Source organism: Lepidochelys kempii, chromosome 4 (assembly GCF_965140285.1).
Source record: "Lepidochelys kempii isolate rLepKem1 chromosome 4, rLepKem1.hap1, whole genome shotgun sequence".
NCBI classification, from domain to species: Eukaryota; Metazoa; Chordata; order Testudines; family Cheloniidae; genus Lepidochelys; species Lepidochelys kempii.
The window spans coordinates 122,844,014-122,871,400 of NC_136383.1; the positions used below are offsets into that span (position 1 = coordinate 122,844,014).

Below are 27,387 nucleotides of genomic sequence, written 5' to 3' on the forward strand. Positions count from 1 at the left end.
AAATTAGCTACAAGAACAGCTGAGCAACAAGTTACCTGTAAAGGTTGTGGAATTACCATCATTTGAGATTTGAAGCATAGATTAGCTAGTGCTCTGTCAATGCTGGTTTGGGAATAATTAGGTCAATTTATAATATAATATAGGAGTGGGGGGGGGAAGCAATGGACTAAATCAGAGGTTCTCAAACTTCATTACACTGCGACCCCCTTCTGACAATAAAAATTACTACATGACCCCAGGACGGGGTTCCAAAGCCTGAGCCCGCCCGAGCCCCACGACCCAGGGGTGGGTGTGGGAAGCTGAAGCCAAGGGCTTCAGCCCCAGGCAGGGGACCTATAACCTGAGTTCCAACATGCAGGTCTGAAACCCTCAGGCTTCGGTCTTGGGTGGTGGGGCTCGGGCTTCGGCTTCTGCCCTGGGGCCCAGAAAGTCTAAGCCAGCCCTGGCGACCCCATTAAAATGAGGTCGCAACCCACAGTTTGAGAGCCGCTGGACTAAATCATTATTAAAGATCCCTTAAAATTCTACTAGTCATAACATTGAGAGAGATGAAGAACTGGAGAGATTGGTTCCACCATACTGAATATTATGTTATCACTTGATCCATTTAAAAATATTCAGCATTCTCCAGTTCTCTGCAGTCCAGTTTCCTCACAATTCTGATTACATACTACTGGACAAGGTTACATGTAATGCTTTTTTCCCTGCCATTCCAAGGAGGGTAGGAGTGGGTGTGTCTGTCTTTATATATTTATATTTGTTGTTGGTTGTCAGTGCAGTAAAACCCTCAAAAGTTTGTCCTCCCATCAATGCACTAGGATTTAAAGGTGTAATTTCCTCACTTAAAGCACCCATGGCACTTTCTCTAGCCTGCTGTAAACTTCATCCTAAAATTTTAATACAAGTGGTTCCTCTAAATCCCCTCAAAAGTTCCCATTTTCCCCTGCCACAAGGAGGGGAAGCATGTGAAGTCCCATATCACCTGGTGCCAGAGAAGTGCCTATTGACTATAACTTGGATAATGACTCTTCTTCAGACTCGTCGATAATGAACCACTTTTCCAGACATTCTACTACATGGTGTTAATGTTTTAGAGGATGAACAATAGTTGCTGCCATTCAGTTTGTAAAGACATATGGGACTATCCTTATGCTGAATGGCAGGAACTCGCATGGCAACTCTAATGTTTATCTTTTTATTTATAAATGTCTGTCCATTTTAAGTTCTCTAGGAACACGTACAGTAGTAATAAACTAACCGAAAAATAACATACTGACCAATGCCAATCAACGCAAACTGCATCTAATGCTGGATGACTCAGAGGAATGTTTTTAAATTATTTAATAAGAGATCGCAATATTCTGTTAATCCTAATAATCGACAGTTAAAAAACCTAATGAGGAACTTGTTGAGGAAAAAACCCATTTGAGGGGAGCAGACTAAATGAATTCAGCTTATTCCACCTCAGTCTACTAGAATTAAAGGCTATGAAAATTGAAATGTGTATCTCATTCCAGTATTTAAGGGCATGTGAGTCATAATAAAGTGAGACAGTCCAAAGGCCTCATGTTAGTAGAAATTTGGGCCAAATATCTCATCTTTGCTTCACAATATTTTCTCTCTTAAATTGTAAAAACTTTTACAAAACTTCCTGAAAGTATTTTCAAGCAGAAGTGTCTGTGTGTGTGAAGGCAGAAAGTGTAGATATTGCAAAAATGTGCCTGATAACTTGATCCTGTAAGGTGCAGAGCACACTGGCCTTGATCCAGCAAATCACTGAAGCATGTAAGCAGTCCCACTGGACAGGGCCAGAGTACTCAACTCTTTGCAGGACTGAGCTCTGAGGGTGCATCTACACTGCAGGATTCTTTCGGTGGCACATGGTATTCTTTCGGTGGCACGTGGATGGCATGGTGGAGCCATTCTCCACTGAAAAGGCCCCAGTGCAGAAGCCTTTCTCCGTTGCAGGAAACTACTCTGGTACCAGGGAAATGCTCCAGCAGTAGAGGACAGTGGGGAAAGGCTGGCAGCTTCCTGCTGCTGGAGCTCTCCTCTGCCACAGGGAAAGGAAGACTCCAGTGGTGGGGAAAGGCTCTGGCAGGGGTGAAGCAGCAGGAAAAGTCTGAGCTTTTCCCCTGCTACCTACCCCCTGTCAGAGCCTTTCCTTGTTGCAGGGCAAGGCTATGGTGGCAGTGGGGAACAACTGAAGCCTTTCCCCACTACCAGTGACTTTCGGTGACATGTGTAGCCACACAACACAATATGCTTTTTGCACCGAAAGTGGTGTGTAGTGTAGAAGTAGCCTGAGAGTGGCTCTGTCCAAAAAAAAAGTATTTCACCGGAAATGAGTTTCATAAAAATGTATGAGCAAAACAACATAAAATGGCTCACCCTTTCCCAAGTGGCAAAAATTCATATTTAATTGCTTTCAGAATGAAACATTTCCATGAAGTTTTCTCTTGTTTATTATATCACCAACGAGTTGTATGAAATCTAAGATCTCCCTCTCATCTAACTTCTATAGTTTTTCACTCCCTAAAGAAATTCAGACAGAACCGTATCTGAAAGGTGCTAATTGTGTAACATAATTACTGGCCCAATGAACATGGTTTTGCAGCAGTTAAAAATTTAGCCTGAGCAGACTCTGGTTTCTTTCCAGAGAAAAGGTAATGCTTATTTTTCTAGACAAGACTTTAGTACCTGAGTCAGCAGCAATTAGTTCATTGATAGCAGTCTGTCTACTGAAATAAAGAAACTAAAGAATTAAAATTGTGTCTACAGTAACTGGAGAATTGAGGTCTTCAGCCAGAAAGGATTTGTGAAAGGTGACTTTCAAATAGAATGAAAAAAATCTGTCATGTTCAGAGTTGTGTTGATTGCCCCCAATAAACAAGCTTGGCTTTTGGCATATTGACACTAAAAAACTCAGATGGCTAGCTCCATTGCTGATGAAAGGTTACAGAATGGACCTTGCTGGTAACAGGACAGTAAAAAAAGATTCTCACTAATACATGAAGGCCCAAACTAAAGTTGCAGAGTGACAGACAGATCCTTTTTTAAAAAAAAAAGAAAAACTCTTGGGCATTTTCAAAATAAATTACTTCATTGTTTTGTACCATCTTTAGTTGTAAACACAAGAAACATAGCAACATTTTCTCAGAAAGCAAAGAAATAGCACTCAAGTGATGCCCCCATATATTGATTTTGTGCTCCAGTGGGATTTCATAGTATTTGTGATTATATCAGCCTATGATACATGCTGGAGTGTTTCAGAAGATCTTCAGCTGGCCATTCACGGCAGAGCTGGATGGAAATGAACAAAAAAGGGGGCAAAAAGTGAGTTTGTTATTATTATTGTGCTGAATGCCTCTATTAGTCTGTCTGTCAGAGATTCAGACCCCTTTGGAATTAATCAACAACATCCTGAAGCTTAGGTGTCTTTTAAGAAGGCTGCCTTCAAAGTAATGAATATTTGCAAACTAAGACTATCAAACTGCAAAAAACAAAACAAAACAAAAACTCTGTGGCAGCAAGTCTCAGAGCTCAGGTCAACTGAGTTGGGCTCACACTATGGGGCTTACAGTTGTGTACATGTTCCCGCTCGGGGCTCTGAGACCCTCCCCCAATCCTACAAACCCTTATGCATGTAAGTAGTTTCATTGAAATCAATGAGACTACTCATGCTTAACGTGAAGCATAAGCAGGATCAGGACTAAAGCTTCCTTTCTTTGGAGGACACCTTCCTACAAGCAGTTAGTTAAATTAGTAGCCTGGTAGTATGGAAACGTTACATCCTGTAAAGCTTCGTGTTTCTTTTCTAGCACAGATGTTTTTTCTACCATTCTGTATTTTAATTTGACTGAGAGAGGCTGATATAATCACAAATACTAAGAAGCACTGGCACTCAGAGGGGTCAAACCACCTGTCTAGAACCTATTTAGAATAGAAAGAAGAAGAAAGTTAGAATGTATCTTGGGACAATAGAGTCCAAAATATTCTGATAATTCACTTACTAATTTCTTCTAAACACTCATTTTTAGTTTTTCCAAGTCAGTTAAATAAATGAAGTAAACAATGGATTCGTTCTGCAGTATGGTTTGATTGCTTTTCCCCCACATATAAAGGAACCAAATTCCTTGTAGTCTGTTAAATGTCTATAACTTCTTACAAATAAAAGAAAAATAAGGTATCTTAGAGAGAACATATAATTACATAAAATTTGCATAATTATGCAACCAGCAGCTTGAATATAATTTCAAATATTTGTTTATTGATGGTTTTCTGATTCTAAACTCTGTCCAAGCGTCATAAAAAAGATTTATTTTGTTTGTGTGTCTTAAATACAGTGGGCTTGTAGTTTATTCTGAAGGACCATTGAACTTGGACCGCAAGCCAGAAGATATGTCTGAGCTTTTCAGACCCTTCCACACTTTGCTAAGGAAAATAAGGCAAGTAATAAAAGATTTCTGTTTCTTGAAATTACATCTTTCATAGGGTGAATATGAGAGGACTGAAAATTACGCATAAAAAGGAAAATGTTTCAAAAACTATTTCTATGCTTACTCTGTTACCATAGGTTTCAGAGTAACAGCCGTGTTAGTCTGTATTCGCAAAAAGAAAAGGAGTACTTGTGGCACCTTAGAGACTAACCAATTTATTTGAGCATAAGCTTTCGTGAGCTACAGCTCACTTCATCGGATGCATACCGTGGAAACTGCAGTAGTCTGCTGCAGTTTCCACGGTAAGCATCCGATGAAGTGAGCTGTAGCTCACGAAAGCTTATGCTCAAATAAATTGGTTAGTCTCTAAGGTGCCACAAGTACTCCTTTTCTTTCTGTTACCATAATTTACCTTTTTTTCCCCCTGTGTATCTTTTTGTACCCAGCAGTCAGTTGAGCTGATTTTCTTTACTCTGGTCTGTTCTCAATTTCTTCCAGTTCTTTTTTACCCTTTTTTTTTTCCCTTGAATCATTTTATTATGTTTGTTTTTCTTTATTTTCAATAGATATGATAGGTGGTGGATGGCTGCAATATTGAAGCTAGACATTTTATAGTTTTCGTTAACTGTTGTGTTTCTGCTTTAATTACATTTATTTTATATTTTTTGTTTAACTCAGTATGATATGATGCAATACACAGGTAGTGATTTATTAGATTATTTCCATCTGTAATTTCTATTAGGTTAGTGGTTATCAGACTTTTCCATATTGTGGACCACTTCTTTAAATAATAGATCATTTCCTGCACACCTCCTTTCCCAACGGCCAAATCCCAATAACTCTCTTGGAAACTACAGTGTTTGGTTTAATTAAAAGTAATAACAGGACTACATCAGGAAGAAGGAATAGAGCTAACCTCACTTTAATGAGATGGTTGGTTACCTCCCTCCCTTTTTGTCTAAACACTTTTTCTGGGTGTAGGAGCTTAGGGTCAGATTTTTAAAGGTATTTTTGGCATCTAATGGGATTTTCAAAAGCACCTTGGTGCCTGAAACTCCTTGTTTTCAATAGGTGTTAGGCAATTAGATGCTTTTGAAAATCCCATTAAATACCCTTAAAAATCTGGCACTTAGGGGCTAAATTTTCAAGTGACTGTTCATTTTGGGTGCCTCAGTTTTGGTGCCCAATTTGAGACCTTTTTAAAGGGGCCTGATGTTCAGAGTTGCTGAGCCTCCACCTCAAAAAAACAGGACCCTTTAAAGTGTCTCAGCTGAAATACTGAGGCTCGTAATCACTAGAAACTTCTTAAAATGTAAGCCTATGTTTTAATAGTACTGAATGTCCTCACACTGCACACGGGTTCCACTGCTCTAAATTTTTCTAGATCATTTTGCAGTATGGTTCTATCCCCCTGTGTGTTTGCCATTCATTGAATTTTATGTTTAGCCAAAATTTGATCACAACTGAGGTTACAGTACATCACAAACACAGAGAAATGAAGCTAACAAAGGGACTGTGCAGAGTGCAGAAAGATGTTTGTTTTTGTGTTTACTTTATCAAAAAAGCTTCTAGAAACCCTAAAAGAATCCAGGATTAGGCTACAACTAGCAGAAAGCAGCCCTACTTAACAGTGAGCAGATGCTTCCCTGTTTTTGTGGAAGCGCTCCACCTCGTTCACGGACCACAGTTTGAGAATCTCTCTAATAGGTCATTTATTCCTTTATCCTGCATATGCAGTATTGTTCAATACAGAATGGGCCAGATTGTAAACCAGTGTGAAGTGGCTAAGCTTCATTGACTTCACCTGAGCTATACTGATTTGCACAAGCTAAGAATCTAGACATGTATTTTTAGTGTTTTGTCTAGTCTAGTTTTAAATGTCCTAAGCGATGGAGCTTGCACCATTTCCCTTAAATGTGTTCCGTAGCCTGGATCTATTTAATGTGAGACAGACTAGGTAATATCTCAGATTTGCGTGTCATCCTTGCGCCGGGGGCATGCTAATCTTCTCTGTATGTTCCAATTTCCCTCCTCCAATTTTCCTCCTCCTGTTTGTTTACATCTTTGAAAACCTTTAATTTTGTTATTGCTCTTCCCTTAACAAACTAGATGTTTCTTTAACATGCACTATTATGAAAAGAAGAAAAATATGTTGGACTAGGTTTTTCTGTAGCCAGAAGCAGTATGTGATTGTAAATTGCAATACTGACACTAAAATCAATCAGGTTATTATATGCTATCTTGAACTGTATGGACATTGTTTCGTGGATCCACTGCATGCATCCGATGAAGTGGGGTTTAGTCCACGAAAGCTTATGCCCAAATAAATTTTTTAGTCTCTAAGGTGCCACAAGTACTACTCGTTCTTTTTGTATGGACATTGATATGTATAAATAAAATTACAATTTTGATCTTTTCTTAATCTGTGAGACTTAATTACCATAAGTACTCATACACTTTTCTCTCTGTTTACAGTTAATGATACTTTATTAGTTTGTGAAATTTAGATGGAGGAAATTTTCAAATACACAAATTGATTTCTAACTCCCATGGAAAGTCAATGGGAGTTAAGCACAAAATCTCCCCTGAAATCTCTGTCTAGAAGACATATACCATAGATATGCAAGTTCATGTACAATATTGATCTTTTGGGTAGTTATCCTGTATCTCACTGCTGAAATGAATACATATTACTGTTACTACTTTGTAGTGATATTGATTTAAGAAAGCTGGGCATGAAGAAACAAATTATTGAGATGCAGAATTAATAAGGTACTCTTTACCTAGATACTCTTTACCTAGAATAAAATCCTGAAAATACATTCTTTTGTATTTAGTGCTTACTGAATTTTGAAGTCCAATTAAAGTTGCATTAAAACAAAAAGTTCTATTTACTTCCAGTACACAACCACAACAAAAAATCCTAATCTAAATTGCTCACATCCCCTTAAATTAATATGGAGATAATGTTTAAAATCTAATTTACTTGTCAGTGTTTGTACATTTTGTCTACTATTCACATTTTACAATATAGACAATAAAATCAGTTAAATCAGTTTTTGTTTTTGCTTAGTCCATTTCATTTTCAACTTTTCAAATCTTAATTGTTGGGTTGCAGTCATATCAGGGTAATGAATATTTGTTCAATAACAACTATTTCTAATGCAATCTTTTTTAAAAATGGAAAACCTTTAGCTCAATCTTTAGTTTTGAAAATGTCCGTTCTAACAAAATCTGAGTTTTGTGTCAAATTGGAGACTACAATATACTGCTTCTTAGGAAAGGGTCCAGATTTAAATTATCTGGAGCCAGTTTGCAAAATATTTTCAGTGATGCAATATTTATTAGTGAACACACAGAAAATCAAAGCAAATCATACATAAACTATGTGAAATTACAGTATGTATAAACTTTGATGTGGTTAGCAGTCTAGCTAGGTAAGTCCAATCAGGCAATTATTGCCCCTTCAACAACGTCCCTTATGAACTCTATCATCACCACTGTTCATTAAAAACAACAATAGAGCCATCTCCACTGGGTTTGCAGGGTCCTCAGCACTTAGGCAGTAGGAAGGGAAGGTGCTCCATCTCCTTTCCCCTCCCCTCTGAGTAACTGCCTTGGGGTTCTTTCATGGGCTTTCTTTGCCTTGTGACTGGTGGATTTAAACTCACTGGGTTGCAATTACTGGACAGTGAGGTGGTTTGGGGAGACAGATAAAGGAGATCAAGGGGGGAAGTCGGATGGGGCACTTGCATTTCCTTCCAGCAGTCAGACGTTAACTCACCCTCCAGTTACACTTTGGCTTTGTCACCAGTGAATGAGGGCAATAGAATGGGCTTTGGTGTGTTCTACTTTTAGAATGCTCACATGCTGTATTGCAATACAATGCTTGTTGTAAGACTATAAAAACCAACATATTATTGCAGCACATTATTGACTCCTATCAAATTTCAGTATAAAGTTCAATATTCTTTACCTGTTAGCCAATTAGATTTTCATTCTTAATATAAAACAAAACACAAGACTTATTGAAATGCTTACTGTATGATTATAACACATCTGTCATGTTGAAGTTCATTAAAGGAAATAACAGACACTGGGTTTACACTGCTCCATTAGCTATTATAAAATTACAGTATAGCTATTGGATTAGTAAAGTGTCTATTGGCTAGATAAATCCATTATATTCTTCTCCTTGATGTCCTACTGCTGGATTGCCTGATTTTCAAAGGTGCAAAGGCATCTTTGGAATCAGTGGGAACTGTAGATATTGAGCACCTCTGAAAATTAGTCTAGGAGTAATTATCCTACTCTGTGTACTATTAGCAAAAAGAATTGTTTTTTCAAGTTCTGGTGCTGTAGGCCAGGAAACAAAATGTTTTAAATTTTTAATTGAGACACATATAAGATGCATATATTATAATTATATTAATATTAACTTGGATAATTATATTAATATTAACTTGGATACATACAGTTATTCCTCACAAAAGTAGAGAGATAATACACACACTGTCATTACTGAGTAATTTCAGCCAGATCTAAAATTCTGCAGATACGTTTATCTCTAATCTTTTATCAAAGCTTTATGTCCACCTAGGGCTTGATCCTGAGCCCGTTGAAATCAACAGCAAGGCTCCCATTGACTTCAGTGGTTCAGGATCAAGCCCCTAATAATCAAATCGGTACATCATAAATACTATAACACCTCTGAATCCGTTTCATACCATTTACTGTGAATGAAAATGTAATACATTATATTCCCATCTCAGAATGTTTGGGTGATTTTGGATTTCTGCCATATGCAGCCTAGTTGTGCAGGGTGGAGGGGGTAACGGTGCATATCAGATCTGTTTCTGGAGGGTGGGGTTTAGGGCTAGATCAGTTAATTGCAATTTGCACTCATACCCACATCTTACTCCTATGGGAACAGCTACATACAGGGAGGATTGACCCTCAGAGGAAAAAAGCAATCAAAATTACCATTGTTTCTATTCTTGAAGGGAAGGGAACTTTAAATTCTAGACAGGTCTCCATAGACGCCAACCTCATGGAGGCTGCGTGGAAGATGTGTGAAATCAATTAATCTCCTAGCTGCCTTGTCCTCATCCTCTCTTCAGCTACTCTGCCCTTTTTGTGGGCTGGGCAGCCAGCCAGCTCCAGACCACTGATGGAGCAAGTTCTTCAGCCTGGGTTCTGCCAGCTGTGCAAAATGCTCTGTTGTTTTTGCAATAGGTAGAGTAACTACAGCTCATAACAACCACAGTACACTTTAAGAATCTTGCTTATTTTTTGCTTATCTGCAGTATACAGTAGAAGACAAATATTCTTTATTTTTCCAAATATAATTTGCCCTCATGTAATAATGTGTCAATTAGAATGAAGGCAGATTAGAACCCCCAAAGTGACTTTTATAGCCAATCTTTTTTCAAGTCCACCATAAAAAGGAAATATAATGAAACTGTCAGAGTTGGATTTCAAGTGCTCTACTTACTCATTTCTTGTGAATGATAAAAACAAGTTTCAGAGGAACAGCCGTGTTAGTCTGTATTCGCAAAAAGAAAAGGAGTACTTGTGGCACCTTAGAGACTAACCAATTTATTTGAGCATGAGCTTTCGTGAGCTACAGCTCACTTCATCAGATGTTTACCGTGGAAACTGCAGCAGACTTTATATACACACAGAAATCATGAAACAATACCTCCTCCCACCCCACTGTCCTGCTGGTAATAGCTTATCTAAATGGCCCACCTGTTGATCACTTTAGATAAGCTATTACCAGCAGGACAGTGGGGTGGGAGGAGGTATTGTTTCATGATTTCTGTGTGTATATAAAGTCTGCTGCAGTTTCCACGGTAAACATCTGATGAAGTGAGCTGTAGCTCACGAAAGCTCATGCTCAAATAAATTGGTTAGTCTCTAAGGTGCCACAAGTACTCCTTTTCTTTTTGATAAAAACAAGGCGAGAGAGAAAGATCCAATGTTATTTTTTTCATAGTAACATAGGACTTGGCATACTGGATCAGACCTGAGGCCCATCTACTCCTGTATACTGCCAGACACTGGCCAGTACCAGAAGCATCAGAGGAAGGCATAAGAACCGTGCAGCAGGCAGATGTAGGATAATCAGCCCCCTGAAGTAGGTCTCATCCTGATCTCTAATGGTTAGCAATTTAACTTAATCCCTGAATCATGAGGTTTAATACCCCCTCCAGAAGTTGTTGTTTATAATTATAAACAACTCTGGACATTCTTGATATATATGCAATTCCTTTTTTTAATCTTGTTAAGTTATTGGCTTCAGTGATTTCATATGGCAATGGATCCCGAAGCCTAATTATGTATTGTGTGAAAAAGTATTTCCATTATTCAGTTGCCTGTATCTTATAAGAAAAAGAAGCTTCATTTAGTATCTGAAAAGTATCTCTGAAATCCTGGTAATTTTTCATAGACAGAGCAAAGGAAAAACAGAACTAGCTGAATGGTTCCCTTTCACAGTGAAAGCAATTTCAGTTTATAATAAAACTTCTGTTGATATGTTTAGAATTGGTGACATGGAACAATTTGTTTAACAGGTTTACGACATACATTGTTTCCATTCTAATTATTGAAGTAATGGCAACAGAAGATTACCCAATTTAATCTGACAGGTTTTGTATAACAACTCTTTCATCTTCTTAGTGAGGATAATTACTGCTCTATATTGCAAAGAATTTTCCTAAGAAACAATGTCCAGCGATGGTTAGTTAACTGCATATTTTAAATTTAATGCATAAAATACACCACCTTTTAGGTAAAAAGAAAAGGAGTACTTGTGGCACCTTAGAGACTAACCAATTTATTTGAGCATAAGCTTTTGTGAGCTACAGCTCACTTCATCCGGCTGTAGCTCACGAAAGCTTATGCTCAAATAAATTGGTTAGTCTCTAAGGTGCCACAAGTACTCCTTTTCTTTTTGCGAATACAGACTAACACGGCTGTTACTCTGAAACCCACCTTTTAGGTGTAACTCCATTAGGATCCTCTCGATCTGCATGCAAAAAGTTTATAATTTAGAAGTGAGCTGTAGCTCACGAAAGCTTATGCTCTAATAAATTGGTTAGTCTCTAAGGTGCCACAAGTCCTCCTTTTCTTTTTGCGAATACAGACTAACACGGCTGTTACTCTGAAACCTGTCATTTAGACACAGTATTATTCAGGTGCATAGATATATGTTGGTGTGTTTGTTCATATGTATGTATATGTGTATATGTAGAATTTAAAAATTAGATATGATTTGTATTATAGTAGCACTTAGAGGCCAGGGCCCCATTGTGCTAGGTATTATCCAGATATCTAACAAAGAGGCCATGCCTGCCCCAAAACTTTAAAATCTAAGTGTAAGGCTATAATCAACAGGTGGATAAAACAAACAAATGGGGGAACACAAAGAATCAATGAAATTATACATAGAAAACAGTGAGTCTCATCATGTAAAGTGCTTTAATTGATATAATTTTGGAACTAAAGTGGTCATACTTTATAAGTCAATATTTGTCGGACTGTGGTATCTCAGATAGTGCAGTCTGGGCCTAATTCAAACTGACTGAATTCAATGGGTGTCTTTCGGTTGACTTCATTTGTTTTGGATCATACCCTGTTTCTTTATACCTGGAATAAGAAAGAACTCAGATTCTGTAATGTGACCACTGTTGGTAAATGCAGAGTTCTTTATAGCAACAATGTAGATATGCATGTGATTTTAGAGTAGCTTTGACAATGTCAGATAAGCTTCCAGTGGGACATAGTTGAGATACTCAGCTGTTGTAAATAACCCCATTGAAGTCAATAGAGCTGCATCAGTTTACATCAGTAGAGAATTTGACTTGGTAAGAGCAAAATATGATCATGAAAACAAAGTAGATTCTTAGTCTGTGGAAAAATGTGGATAGTTGTTAAGTAGAGAGAGCTCTGAACAAATACTCCTACAAATACCTGCGTCCGACTCCACTCCCACGGCTCCCAGTTCTGAGCAATATCGCTCCACCTCATATCAGACGAGAAATTGCCACTGGCAAGTTACTGGAGAAAATACACACCTCAAGCCTGCTGCTGTACAATGATCTTTTTAAACCACTAGCTGCACGTTTGCCGTCACGTCACCCATTATGGTCTCATCCGCCATGCCAGGATGTTAGGGCGGAAACACTCTGGTGAGAGGAATGGATATCTGTTATAATCCCTAACCAGTCCCTCGTCGCCGACCCCACAATTTGCCCACGTGGTTTTGACCTGCCCCATCGCCAATGGTCCCTGTTGAACAGGTTTTGGATCAGGCAAGGTCTCTGTGAAGCCAACCAGTATCGCTGGGGCTTTCATGACAGCCCTTTGTGCGGCTGTCTTGCAACACAGACAATGATGCACATTGTCGATGAATGCCAGCGGTGGCCTCGAACTGCATCACGGCACTGAAGATGCTATCACTTGGCTAGACGACTATGCACATATTAAATAAATATATCTTTGGAATACTCTGTGAGCACACTGTCACAGATCCTAGTGAGAGCCCCTTCTTGGCCACCCACTAGGATTGCTGTGAGGGGAATCCACGCCTCTGCTCTGGATCACTGGTGTGTTTGAAGCTCCTAGAGTCCAGTCATGGCACCAACCTGAGGGTCCCCAGGCACACTCTCAGTGCACAGACCTTCTATGTGGCACCCTCCCTCCCTGAGTGTAGAAATCTCCTGTCCAGCTGCCTAGCCCCTCTGAGCACAGTGCTGAACTTTCATACTCTCCAGTACTTAAAGACTGCACTATCCCAGAACTCCTCCTCAAAGATGTGAAGCTTTGGTTTACAGTTTAACTCTCTCAAGGGCCTGCAGGAGTTGTGACGCAGTCTACACACACACTTTGTACAGTCTAATGTCTTTGTGCTCCTTATATTTAATCATGTAAAGCATAGGGGAGTATAGATCATACAAAACAATAAAACATCCTGAACACAATAACCCTCACTAACTCCCCTTCTCTTGGGAGTCCTTGGGGTACCATGTGTTCAGATAGGGAGGCAGGATCCCCTGTTCTCTTGCCTAGCCTGCCCCACAGCAGTCTTCCTCCTCTTACTCTGGTGCAAAATGGCTCTACCCATCTCCTCAGCTCTCCCTATGAGTCCATTCATGGACTCCTGCTGGGGTCATCTGCTTTTGTTCTGCCTTTGGGTATTTTTCCATTACTCCCAAATCCCTCTCCCTTCAGACATGAGGAAGAAGTCTCCCAAGTAGAGCATACCCATTGTTCTGAGTTGTCTTAATTTGAGTAGTGCAGATCACTCACCACTATCTTTGGCCTGGTGGAAAGATCATAAAACTCTAGGTCTGGAAGGGACCTCTAGAGGTCTTCTAATCCAGTCTCCTGCCCTCAAGGTAGGACTGGACTAAGTACAGTATTATCTAGATCATCCCTAACAGGTGTTTGTCTAACCTGTTCTTAAAAATCTCCACTGACAGAGATTCCACAACCTCCCTAGGCAATTTATTCCAGTCCTTAACCACCCTCACAAGAAGTTTTTCCTAATGTAAAACATAAACTCCCTTTGCTGCAATTTAAGCCCATTGCTTCTTGTCTTATCCTCAGAGGTTAAGGAGAGATTTTTTTCTCCCTCCTCCTTGTTGCAACCTTTTATGTACTTGAAAACTGCTATCTTGTCCCCTCTCAGTCTTCTCTTCTCCAGACTAAACAGTTTTTTCAGTCTTCCCTCATAGGTCATGTTTTCTAGACCTTTAATCATTTTTGTAGCTCTTCTCTGGATTTTGTCCAGTTTGTCCACATCTTTCTTGAAATGTGGCACCTAGAACTGGATACATTACTCCAGTTGAGGCCTAATAAGAACGTAGTAGAGTGGAAGATTTACTTCTCGTGTCTTGCTTACAACACGCTTGCTAATACATCCCAGAATGATATTTGCTTTTTTTCCAGCAGTGTTACACTGTTCACTCATATTTAGTTTGTGATCCACAATGACCCCCAGATTCCTTTCCACAGTACTCTTTCCTACGCAGTCATTTCCCTGTCTGTATGTGTGTAACTGATTGTTCCTTCGTAAATGGAGTACTTTGCATTTGTCCTTATTGAATTTCATCCTGTTTACTCAGACCATTTCTCCAGTTTGTCCAGATCATTTTGAATTTTAATCCTGTCCTCCAAAGCACTTGCAACCCCTCCCAGCTTGGTATTGTCCGTAAACTTTATAAGTGTACTCTCTATGCCATTATCTAAATCATTGATGAAGATATTGAACAGATCCAGACCCAGAATTTATCCCTGTGGGATCCCACTCAATATGCCTTTGCAGCTTAACTGTGAACCACTGATGATTACTCTCTGGGAATGGTTTTCCAGCCAGTTATATAGCCACCTTATAGTAGCTCCATCTAGACTATATTTCCCTAGTTTTTTTTATGAGAAGGTCATGTGAGACCGTATCAAAAGCCTTACTAAAGTCAAGATATACTACATTTACCACTTCCCCTCTATCCACAAAGCTTGTTGCCCTGTCAAAGAAATCAATTAGGTTGGTTTGACATGATTTGTTCTTGACAAATCCAGGTTATTACTTATCACTTTATTATTTTCTAGGTATCTGCAATTGATTGCTTAATTATTTGCTCTATTATCTTTCTGGGTACTGAAGTTAAACTGACTGGTCTGTAATTCCCCAGGTTGCCCTTATTTCCCTTTTTATAGATTGGAACTATATTTGCCCTTTTCCAATCCTCTGGAATCTCACCAGTCTCCCACGATTTTTCGAAGATAATCACTAAATGGCTCACATATCAACTCAGTCAGCTCCCTGAGTATTCTAGGATGTATTTCATCAGGCCCTGGTGACTTGAAAACATCTAACTTGTCTAAGTACAGTAGAACCTCAGAGTTATGAACACCTTGGGAACGGAGGTTGTTCATAACTCTGAAATGTTTGTAACTCTGAACAAAACATTGTGGTTGTTCTTTCAAAGGTTTACAACTGAACGTTGACTTAATACAGCTTTGAAAATTTACTATGCTGCTTTCCCTTTATTTTTTTAGAAGTTTACATTTAATACAGTACTGTACTATGTTTGCCTTTTTTGGGGGGGGGGGGTCTCTGCTGCTGCTTGATTGTGTATTTCCGATTCCAAATGAGGTGTGTGGTTCACTGGTCAGTTCGTAACTCTGGTGTTCGTAACTCTGAGGTTCTACTATAATTTTTAACTTGTTTCCCTATTTTAGCCTCTGATCCTACGTCATTTTCACTGGCATTTATTAAATCAGATGTCGACAACCCTGCTAATTCATGGTGGATCCACACACACACATTGGCTTTCCATGATGCAGTAATTTCATCATACAATTTCATAAAATTATCACAATTCAGACATGGTACAGACGGAACCCCCAATTCGTCACTGACACTAATGCCATATGCATCGATCTTCATATAATATTTAGCTATCAGATGGACTTGTAAACTTACAGATTTTTTAAATTTTATAATACAGCGTGATAACAAGATTGACTTCCGACTATGGAGGATAATTAGCCCTAGAGAGATTGCATGGTACCTTTTCTAACAAATTTACAACTGAAGAAATTGCCAAACAAACATTAAAGTTCAAGATTCATGTGGAATGATTTATGCAGAAGAATAATAAGCATTATGGAATGAAAACAAATCTGCCAGAGAAAATGGGGAAGTGGGTGTAAGGTGGAGGACACAATCCACATAGTGTGATTATGGCTATAAAAGTGAATGCAAAAATGGCACCTGGTGACTGCACGTGGCTGTATCCAAGTGTTTATTCTGAGTCATAGCTGCTTAGGTTTACTGATTTTAAAAAAATCAGTATTTTATTACTGTTAACGCTGTACAGTCAGCAGAGCTGCAGAAGAGCATGTGCTGTCTTTTATTCCGCCTCAGTTATTATCATCTAAAGCTGCCAGCTACATTTTGATTCTACAGTTTTTGTTGTGTGATATCTGGTGATGTATGAGTCAGATATAACATGACTTATTTTCAGATAATATGCTGATGTTGCAATGGTGGCAGTCCTAAAAATCTTGTTTGACCTTTAACATAGTAAATTTGACATGGAAGTCATTGAGTAAAAATAAATATGGATCCAAGAGATGTCTATTTTTTGCCTTCAGTGACTTTTTTTTACTATAATCACTCTTTTTATGGAGTTTTGATAACCCCAGGTTTCCTATGACCCAGGGCACCCTACTGTATGCTCCCTTGTTATAAGGACTAGGTTTGCAAAGCAGTCCCTCCCTTCAAAGGCCATTGTAGAAATTCCAGTTCACCACAGCTTCTATACAGACTGAATTACAGAACTTGAAATATATTGTTTACAATTAACTCTCATACTGATCACCTGGCAGAGCTCTCTGTCCTTTTCAAGCCCCATTTCAGTTTCTTTTTCATAAGCCACAGAGTCAGATGTTCTCCCAGTGTGGTATCTGTGACGGTTGGATCACAGAAACCCCCTTGGGAACTGCCACCTGATGTGCTGAAACTACCTCTGAACCTGTTTTCCCTGCCAGCTTGGGACGTCAGTGCCCTGCCTGGTTGTGCCAGACACGCTAGCCTGGTACAAACACAGACCCAGGTCTGAACCATGTCCCACCAAAGCTGCAGGCTTAACTGAAAACAGCTTAAGAAGTGTTCCTGTCTCCAGCACTCAGATACCCAACTCCCAATGGGGTCCAAACCCCAAATAAATCTGTTTTACCCTGTATAAAGCATACACAAGGTAAACTCATAAATTGTTTGCCCTCTATAACACTGATGGAGAAGTATGCACAGCTATTTGCCCCCTCCAGGTATTAATACATACTCTGGGTTAATTAATAAGTAAAAAGTGACTTTATTAAATACAAAAAGTAGGATTTAAGTGGTTCCAAGTAATAACAGACAGAACAAAGTGAATTACCAAGCAAAATAAAATAAAACACACAAGTCTAATCCTAAGACAGTAAGAAAGTGATTACAGATGAAATTTCACCCTCAGAGATGTTCCAGTAAGTTTCTTTTATAGACTCGCCTCCTTCTAGTCTGGGTCTAGCAATCATTCACACCCATGTAGTTACTGTCCTTTGTTCCAGTTTCTTTCAGGTATCCTTTGGGGGTGGAGAGGCTACCTCTTGAGCCAGCTGAAGACAAAATGGAGGGGTCTCTCAGGACTTTATATAGTTTCTCTCTTGTGGGTGGAAACCCCTCCCTCCCCCTGTGTAGAATCCCAGCTACAAGATGGAGTCTTGGAGTTACATGGGCAAGTCACATGTCCATGCATGTCTTAGTTATCTACAGGGACATTCCCAGGAAAGCTCAGATGTGGATTGGTGTCTATCAAGGTCCATTGTTTGCCAAGTACTTCCATTTACTTGAATAACCCCTTCACACTATGTTGACCAAATCTGCCTTAGGTGCTTTCTGCAGCAAACACTTTAAATACAAGCATAGAGTCAACGCTCATAATTTCAGATATAGAAATGATACATGCATACAAATAGGATGAATACATGCAGTAGAACATAACCTTTGCAAAGATATGTTACCTGGCATATCTAGAATAAAACATATTCCAGTTATGTCATATTTACATTCATAAGCATATTTCTAGAAAGCATTATGAGGTGCAATGTCACAGTATCACTGCCACCTTCTTACAAGCCTGGATCTTTATCATGCCTGATGGACCAGTCTGTGGAATATGGAGAGACCTTTCTTGGCAATTTCACCCAGCCCAGACAAAATCACCTCCAGCTGGTCTCCACACACTCACCTTTCCACGATCCTCCTCCCACTGCTGCTCCAAGCAACCCAAAGGCCCTCCCGAAGTTTCAAGCCACTTTCTCATTTCCACCCATATATTTTACATCCCACATACCTCATACCTAAAATAAGATAAATGCAACATACACCATTGTCTACATGGATATAGTACACATAATCATAATAGCACTTTGCACTTACATAGTACCTACCATCCAATGATTTCTAAGCCTATTAGGAGTGGCTCACTCCCTTTCCTGTGCTCTAGCCACAGGACTGTGCTGCCCCTAAAAATCACATGCACACATTTATGCCACCAGGAAATCTTTTGTTTTTTTTCAAGGTTAATGCAGTTGGCATTTTTGAGTTAAAGTATCAGTCCCAAAGATGACTTTTTTTTACATGGTGTTTCCATTTCAGAATCAGGATATTATTAGTAAGAATGTAAATCAGGTTTTAAGATGTGAAGTCGAGAGCTGTTATCTTGTTATTAACGTACAAAATTGTCAAGGTAATGTTAAGTCTTTGAGCATCCAGTAAGTTTATGATCTCCACAATACTTTCAGGGCATAATACAAAGTCCAGTGAAGTCAATGGAAAGATTCTCATTTACTTCAGTGGACTTTGAATCAAGTCTCAAACACCGCCTGATGAGGGATCAGTTAGATCGCACTAGCCTTGTTTCCTTAAAAGTCTACTATCCTGTACTCCAAAATAGGGAATTTGACCCCTGAAAGTAATTATCACTTAGTAGTAGAAAGGAGGAAAAAATAGAGGGTCTGCTGAGTAATATATTGAAAAGGAATTGCCGTATTGACAGATTATCAGTTTGTCATTGCTGTCCTGCCAAGTATCAGACAAGGGTAGTGTATTATTCCATTCCAGTTATGCCTCAGGATTCTTCAAATGACACAGCTTCGTGTTTACAAAATAAGTGTGGCTCTTATACTTGTTAACTTTTCTTCATTTATCATTTGGATATGGAAAATGTTAAATGTAAGTAAAACATGATTTCTAAGTGGATATGGAAGTAACTCTGCAATGGCGTCATAATATTGGTGTCCCAGATCTGAAGAAGAGCTCTGTGTAAGATTGAAAGCCCGTCTCTTTCACCAGCAGAAGCTGGTTCAATAGAAGATATTTCTAAGCAAAAGATATTACCTTACCCCACCTTGTCTTCCTTAGTTTAGTCATTTTTGCAACTGCTCTTTTTTCAGCTCAGTTCATCAGAATGTTGTATATTTTTTCTAAGTAAGCTTTTCCTTTAATGTGGATTAATAGTATGCTCAGTAACCGTATTACTTGCAGAACTGAAAAGAGTAATGTCAGTAAATATTTTTCACCTCATGAACTCTTAAATATTATTTCAGCTGATTAAACAACGTCAAGGAATAAATGAAAGTATCACAATGCAAAGAAACACTAAGAGGCGGTGGAAAGAAAAGATGGGAAATCTCCAATCTTGTGTCTTCTGTCAATTTCTCAACTATTAACTATTTATGTATTAGTAATGGGAATCAGAAGGAAAATGCTCATAGTAACCTACCTAGAAATATATTATTGTATAAAGTCTAAGAACAGATTAGGTTTTCTTCAAAATAGGTTTTATAATTTAGACTATATTCTCAATTACAGTCTGAGATTTCCAATAAGTCAGCACTGCAAAGGGGACATTGATTAATGTTTTTAATACATTCTTTGTATCTGCCCGTGTAATAGCTTGGGAAATTTTAACTATACTCTTGAGTGCAGTAACCTTCACTGACTAGTTCTCAGGAAGGTGTCTGTGTCCTAACCAAATTACAGTATGCGGGGTTTTAATTCAAGCTAGTAATATATTTAAAATGTGAAACATTATTTTTGCACCCCAGATGACTAAATGTTTGTTTTTTTGCAGCAAGAAAAGAGAGAATATTTTATTCTGTGTTTCCCAGCATAGTCCCAGGTTCAAGTGTAGGAGAACACACATACTCTGAATTAGAATTTACAATGCACTTAGAATTCTCCAGCTCCAAGTGCTAGCTAATACTTTTCTGTGTCTATTTCTAAATTCTTCATGTGGATTTCTTTTCAGACAGAGAAAGCTTCTAGTAAGATCTGTAATGAAGTCTCCCTTTATGAGTACAAACTGCAACATAACGTCTGCATTTTTTGCTTTGTAGGGATCTGCTTCAGACCTTAACTGATGATGAGCTGCATACACTGGAACGTAACCTCTGCATATCCCAGGATGTGGATTTTCCTGTCAGAACAGATCCTGAAGTGCCCACTGTCAGTACAACTGCCTTAGCTGCACCTTTGCCTGCTGAGGAGCTTTCAGCAAAAGCTGAAAACACAGAGGCTGAGCTAGCCTGCTCTATGCAGTATGATGAACAGGAATTGGAACAGCTGAATAGGATGGTCCATAGGGTTGGAGATGAGATGTCTTCCCTGCTTTCCCCACCAAGTGTATGCCAGTCTCCAGCACACAGGCCTGGCATAAGAAATGGCTCCAGCACAGAGACCTCACCTAACAGGCAACATTTTGACAACTTAACAGACGAAGAGGAAAGAGTGTTTTTTATGGATGATCTGGATGGAGCAGGAGAAGCTCTTGCTGGGTTGGATTCAGACAATGACACATTTGCATGGGTGAATAACCCTTGCCACAATTCAAAGCAGAGTGTGCAGTACAGGGACCCTCTAGTGTATGACAATGGTCATCAAACAGAAGAGACTTTACTTTTAAAAGAAGCAGAAAGCGATTTAAGCAATAATAACAATATTGAAGATAGCAAACAGATGACTTGCATCTCAATTCAAAATTCGTGCAGTTGTTTAGAAGGTCCTGATTCACAGTTATACCTCAATGGCTGGGATACATATGTTGATGCAGAGACAGCAGAAATGATAGCCCATAGGACAGGTGGAATGAAGATATCTGCTACTGTAATATTTAATCCCAAATCTCCCTCGACTTCAGAATCCCTAGTGACAACACCAGAAGTAGCTATCAGTTGTGTTCCTGGGTCTTCTGATTCTTTAGTTGATGAAGAGGAGAGTGAATCCCATAAGCTCAGTATAGCTGCCACAAATTGTCTAATTAATTCCTGTGTGTGTTGTGGCAGCTGTGAAGACAGTAGGGAGGATAATATTGATGGTTTAAAGACCAGACATTCCCCAGGAAAAGTTATAAATGCTTCTTATAGTTTAGTAAAATCTAAAGAAAAGGACCATATAGACAAACTTGATCGTGCAGTCTCTGCAGAGGAGGCATTAAAAACTGAAACGTCTCCTGCTTTGCTAGCAGAAAGAGATTCTGGCAGAGAAGAACAGAAACTGTCTAACTCCTCTAAGTGCCTGGCACATTCCTCAGGTTCACAGTTGGGAGCAGAAAATGGATCACAAGTAGAGGTGGAAATCTCAAATCAGCAAAAGAAATGGGAGAAAAGAAGGCAGCCAAGTCAAAAGCAATCAGAGAACAATGAAGAAAGTAGTAATGAAAGAATAGCAAAGGATGACATTAAATCAAGATCCAGTGCAAGGTAAGACCGTCTTGCAATGATTTTATTGTCTCAGGACTTGCATACAAAATAGCTAATAGTAACATAGCGATTTATACTATGCTTTCCTTAGCAATGGGGGCGCACATAATGTTAGCTGATTTTTAAAATAATAAAATGTTAAAGGCCAAGGAATTGTTGACTATAAAGGAAAACATTTTTTTACTACTTTTAAAAATACTTTTTACTGTACGATCAGATTTATTTTTTGTGCAAACTATGGCATTTTCAGCAACCGTTTAAAACTCTTTTTAATCTCGGGTCTTTATGTTGTCCCCTGAGCTATGAAATAAATTCATGAAATAACATCTGACCTGTTTAGCTTAACAAAGAATTGCCCTTTAAGAATGCAATCTATTTTAATTTTATTTAAAGTTTAACATAATTCTGTTTTGTGATATGTTTGAAATTACATTTAACATACTATATTATTGTACACAGTGTACGATCCTTTCTACATGGTTACAGAGCATTAGCACTACTATGGCAAAACTGGTAGTCATAACTTGAACTATGAGTAGAAATACAGATTTTGATATTCTAGTCTCATCTTTTGATATTTAACTTACTGCTAGAGCTGGTCAAAAAATAAAAAGTACTTTCTCAAAACATTCACATTTGTTTTCATTTCAAAGTGAACAAACCAGAACCGTTTTTATTTTTTTAATATTTTTTGTTCTTTCAAAATGTTATTGAGAAGATTATCAAAACCTTTAGAAATGGCTATTTACAATTTTTGTTTGCTGAAAACCAGGTGTTCTGGTAAATTACATTTGTTTTCCCAAACACTCAGCTTTCGATAAAAAAAATAACTGTTTTCAATTCGTTTTTTTAATTTCAAAAATCATTAATATTTTTTGTGGAAAATGGAAAAAATGTTAAATGTCACTTCTTCCTCCAGCCCCCCCCCCCCCCCCGAAAAGATATTTTGTTTCTGTGGAGGAGGGAGGTGAGGGGAGACCCTTTTTCAGAAAAAAATAGTTTCTTTTGAAACGTTCTAACCAAATTATTTTTTAATAATTACGGCATTTAACATCCATAGCTCTTTTCCATCTTCAGAACATTTAAGGACACTAGCTAATTAATCCCCAAGGTGAGCAAACGTTGTTATCTTCATTTTGCAAATGGTAGTGGGAAACCAAAGTGGAGCAGTTAAATGATTGAGTTAAGGCTACTTAGTGAATACATATCGCTGAGATTGGAACTCGGCATCTTCCAGTTCCCAATCCAGTTCTCAGACCAATAAAGAACACTGTTCATTCCATCAATGACAATTTTATGTATAAAACTTGTATAAGGAAATGAGAATTTCCTGTGCATTTTTTATTATAGGGGGGACCTTGAAGACTCTCAACACTTGTGCAGGCTTGCAGACACCAGTCTGGAACTGTTGAGTTAGTTGTTGTTCACATAATGTAAGTGGAAGGCAGAAGTGCTACTTTCAATTGTACCAAGAATTCCGAGTCTTGTCTTGTCACTGATTTCTAAAGTTCTCACTGTGACTCACTCAGAAAAGGTTGCAGGAGTACATTTCTGTGCTATTGTGTCTGGAAAGAGATATTTGCCAGAGTAAATCAAAACACAGTTCAGTGGTGCAGAATGAGGTTCAAAGTGCAGAATGAGCGACTAGTTATTGGGAATTTTTCCTAGCATGAGGTTTTATTCTAACTTGCACTATAGTAGAAGCTCTTTAAGAAAAGGAAGCTGAATCTTCCCAACCTGAAGGACATGAATAATTGTATTAGCTATATGTATCTTTACTAATGTGCCCTCCTATACAGTCTAGGATTAGCACCAGTGTTTTCATGAAGCTGATGGCAGCAGTACTGTCCCATGTTACAGCATTGCAGTCATGCAGAACATTGGTGAATGCATAGTGCGAAGAAGTGCAAACATAAGTTCAACAGACACTAGAAGTTAACTCCATCATATCATTTTAGGGGAGTAAAATGTCCAGCAGGCATCCTGTCTTTTTTTTATTCTGAGTTCTGGCTTCAGATGCCCCTTTGTTCTAACATAACTATAACTATTACAATTTTCGGGGTGGGGGAGAGGGATTATTATGGTTCTCCAGTTTTAATGACCCTTTCTATTTCTGAGTGCTCTGGAAGCTTCATCTAATGAAGATTTACACAGACTGTAAACTCTTTGGGACAGGGACTGTCTTTTTGTTGTGTACAGTGCCTAGGGTAACACGGTGGTGCCCCAACCACTGATTGGGACCTCTAGGCACTACCTCATAGTACAAAAGTTATGGAAATAAAAGTATTAAATAAGAATGACACCAATAGAAATACCAATATTAAACATAATAACACTAATAGTGAGAACAGAAAACAATGGAACTGAGGGTCCTCTGTGCCAATATAATATAATAGGTGCTGTCACCTGCTATTCATGCAATGTGAGCAACTAACCCAACAATTCCAGACAGGTATCTCTAATGCACATACACATAATTAACTGGTAAATATTCTTATTGTTCTAATTGCTAGCCCTGTTTCTGTGGCCTCTACTGTCAGAGCCATACTTGGAAAAATTTAATCCCTACATACATCCTTATTTTGTTGTTTTCTGACACTTGTAAATCACTGTTCTACATTTTAAAACTTTTACTGTATATTTCATGTACTTCAAACTAGCAGTAAGTGCTGCTGTACCTACGTACTAATAATCCCTTTTATAAACAAATCACATTCCTTGCTTGTAATATCCTTTCCAGATACAGTTTAATATTATCCATTTTATTATTTTGAAATATGTATGATTTTAGGCTTGTAAATATTTTCTTGGATTTTATGACCACTTTTAGAACCATGCAACAGAAATATTCAGTGAATTTCATTGTAGGAAGTGACTCATAGCCTGAATCCTTTTTACAAACTGACTAATTTTATCCTTTTGGATAGTCAAATGAAGGAATACAATCCTTGGCAATATAATGTTGCTTAAAAATATTTGATATATCACCTTTAATTCTAGTATCTAGACAGTACTACTGCACACTGCTGAAATACATGTTACAAAGCCACAAATGAAGAATTTGACTACTTTTTGGGTGAGATGTGCATAAAAGATATTAAGTGGCATCTGGATGGACATTTCTGCAAAAAAAACCAACAAAATACTGTATCTGCAAGGAGCTTTGATTGAAGTCATATGCTAATAGAGAAGGAATGAGAAAAAAACACAATATTCTACACAGGTCTACGCTTTGTGCAGGCATATGGAGAAGAAGAGCAACAACTGTCAAAGATCCATGACAAACCAGAGAGTACACAAAGCAAATGCTATCCAGGACTAGCTTACTAACGTTAATTGATTAAATTTAGCTATCTCAGCCTTCTGATTATAAGACAATAAGACAGTGTACTTATTCATTACATACAATTGTTATTGATAGCAAACTAACAAAAGTATGTGCATATATGAAGATGGAATAGTAGGAGTAGACATAGTTTAGGAATACCAAAACCATATGAGATTCTCATTCATTTAGATTACCACATAAATAGTCCAACTAGGTTCAATAAGATATTACCTCACCCACCTTGTATCTCTAATATCCTGGGACCCAACACGGCTACAACACTGCATACATAAATACTCACAGATATATAAATATCTGTCATTGCGTTTGGTTCTTGGCTATGTACGTCATTTGTCATGACAGTTGAAATACAAGAAGGAACATCATCAGTCTCCTCTTACTCATTGTTCCCTGGATGACTAATCACTGATATTTAATGGTTCTTTTAAAAGAGGAATGTCATCTTGGAGCTCTCTATCACTGCTTCCTACTATGTGCTTGTGAATGTTACCTTAACAGTGAGTGAAGTGTTTGAGACACTGGATTATTTTCAGAATGATAGACTTTTTAGCTACAACAGTAAGCAGTATAATAAGCATGGGAGAACCACAGCAAATGTTAATTCATCAGATTGATAAGTATATTTACTTTTCAGTCATTGAAAATCAACAACTAAAGGAAAAGAGAAGTTTCTATGCCCTGGCTCAATCAAGCAGCTATCAGATGTGCACATGAATGAATGATAGCATGAGCATCTTCATGTAGTGAGGTCTATGGTAATAATAAAGAATATCACGTCATTTATAGATATGCTTTCTCTGATCCAACCAGGATTATTGTATTTAGCGTGTCCAGGTAACACAGGATCTTACCACTCACATTTATTTGCAAATACCCAGCCAAGCCAGCTACTCTGAACTTCTTGATGCAGCAGTGTTGATTGGTAAGTCATCATTCAATCAAATTTAATATACCATTAAAATTCTTCTATTGTACATAATAATCAGATTTATCTTTTTGACATGTCTTTACTTTGTTTTTTGTAGGTGACAGCAGATAGTCCTTACCTTCCAGTCTGACATATATTTCTCTCTTTTTCCCTGTTTCCCTGTAAGTATGTTGAAGAAATTAAACATGCACAATATTAAATTAGTCACAGGCAGCAGCATTAGTATTATGCAGATATAACTGAAGTATTTGTAAAGATCTGGTGAACCAGTGATTTGTTGCAAAGACAGCATATATGAAGTACAAGCTGTTCTGTCACACAAAGTAGAAACCCGTGAAGGAAGAAAACTGTTAAAGAATAGCAGATCAACAATAAGTCAAAAGACTATAATAGAATTATGCAACAAAGAAGTGTTTTAGGGAAAGAAAGGCATGAGATTCACTGAAGAAGGAATGTTTAGGTCTGTATTTCATGTTTTTCTAACTGTGAATAAATTAGACAGAATAAGTAAAATGCTGAGTCTAACTATCACAATACTCTCCCCTTTATGAAGAGCTATACATGATGGAAAACATTCTTTAGTTCTGGAGTTTGAAGAATCATTGTAAAGATGGATTATTCTTCTACTTGTCAAATAAGGCTTTGGTAATTTGTTCCATGTGGCTATGCATTGCTAGCATTTTTGCATTTTAGGTTTCATATGCCTGGTTTCACTGTGCCATTATGTTATCTCTTTATTGACTTTGCAACACCTAAATTAGAATTCTTAAGTGGTTTCTCTCTGTTTCCATCCAGGTCTATTCTGTCTAACTTAAAATACAGAATTTTCACCAGACTCCCTTTATTTTATTAATTTATTGCAAGTATTTAGAGCGTGCGCGCTAATAAGATTTCTCATGTATAGCTGTTTTTCATAGTATACATAAGAACTGAGCTATGCTTAGTAGTGAGGAAAACGTTGTTAATATTTCCTTTCATTTTCTATGAGCTGTAATAGTGTATCTTTCATTAGCTGTTGTAGTTAGATGTTCAAATTTGGTTAGCAGAAGTTTAATGAGCAGAGTGATTTTTCCCAAGTAGAACGGATGATGCATTCTGGGCAAATTGCCTGTGCAAAGCATATTTCTGAGCTGTCCCTAATTACTGACTGCAACCCTACATTAAGATTCTTAATTTAACCTTCTCGAGCCTGGCACTCAAGTTGTTCCACTTCTTGTTGCTGTAATTTCTTAGCCTTACAACTGTGCAGTTATGAATTTTTAAAGCTCCGTTTCCCAATATATTGTTCAGAACTCTTCATAAAAGATAAACAGCTGTTTCACCTACAATGCCAGCTTTCTATTTTGGTATTTTTC

The 27,387-nt window shown here is 38.1% G+C and overlaps 1 protein-coding gene and 1 pseudogene across 4 annotated transcripts in view; one reads left to right on the plus strand and one right to left on the minus strand.

Moving 5' to 3' along the window:
* Positions 1-27,387, plus strand: part of ZFYVE28 (zinc finger FYVE-type containing 28) — a 311,136-nt gene that overhangs the window by 228,260 nt on the left and 55,489 nt on the right. For all 4 annotated transcript variants that reach the window (XM_073342720.2, XM_078852596.1, XM_078852595.1 and 1 more), the window contains exons 7-8: positions 4,347-4,448; positions 20,394-21,755. In XM_073342720.2, coding sequence (XP_073198821.1) covers positions 4,347-4,448; positions 20,394-21,755 — 1,464 coding nt within the window. The remainder of the gene's footprint in view (positions 1-4,346; positions 4,449-20,393; positions 21,756-27,387) is intronic.
* Positions 6,387-6,469, minus strand: LOC140911011 (U6 spliceosomal RNA; annotated as a pseudogene).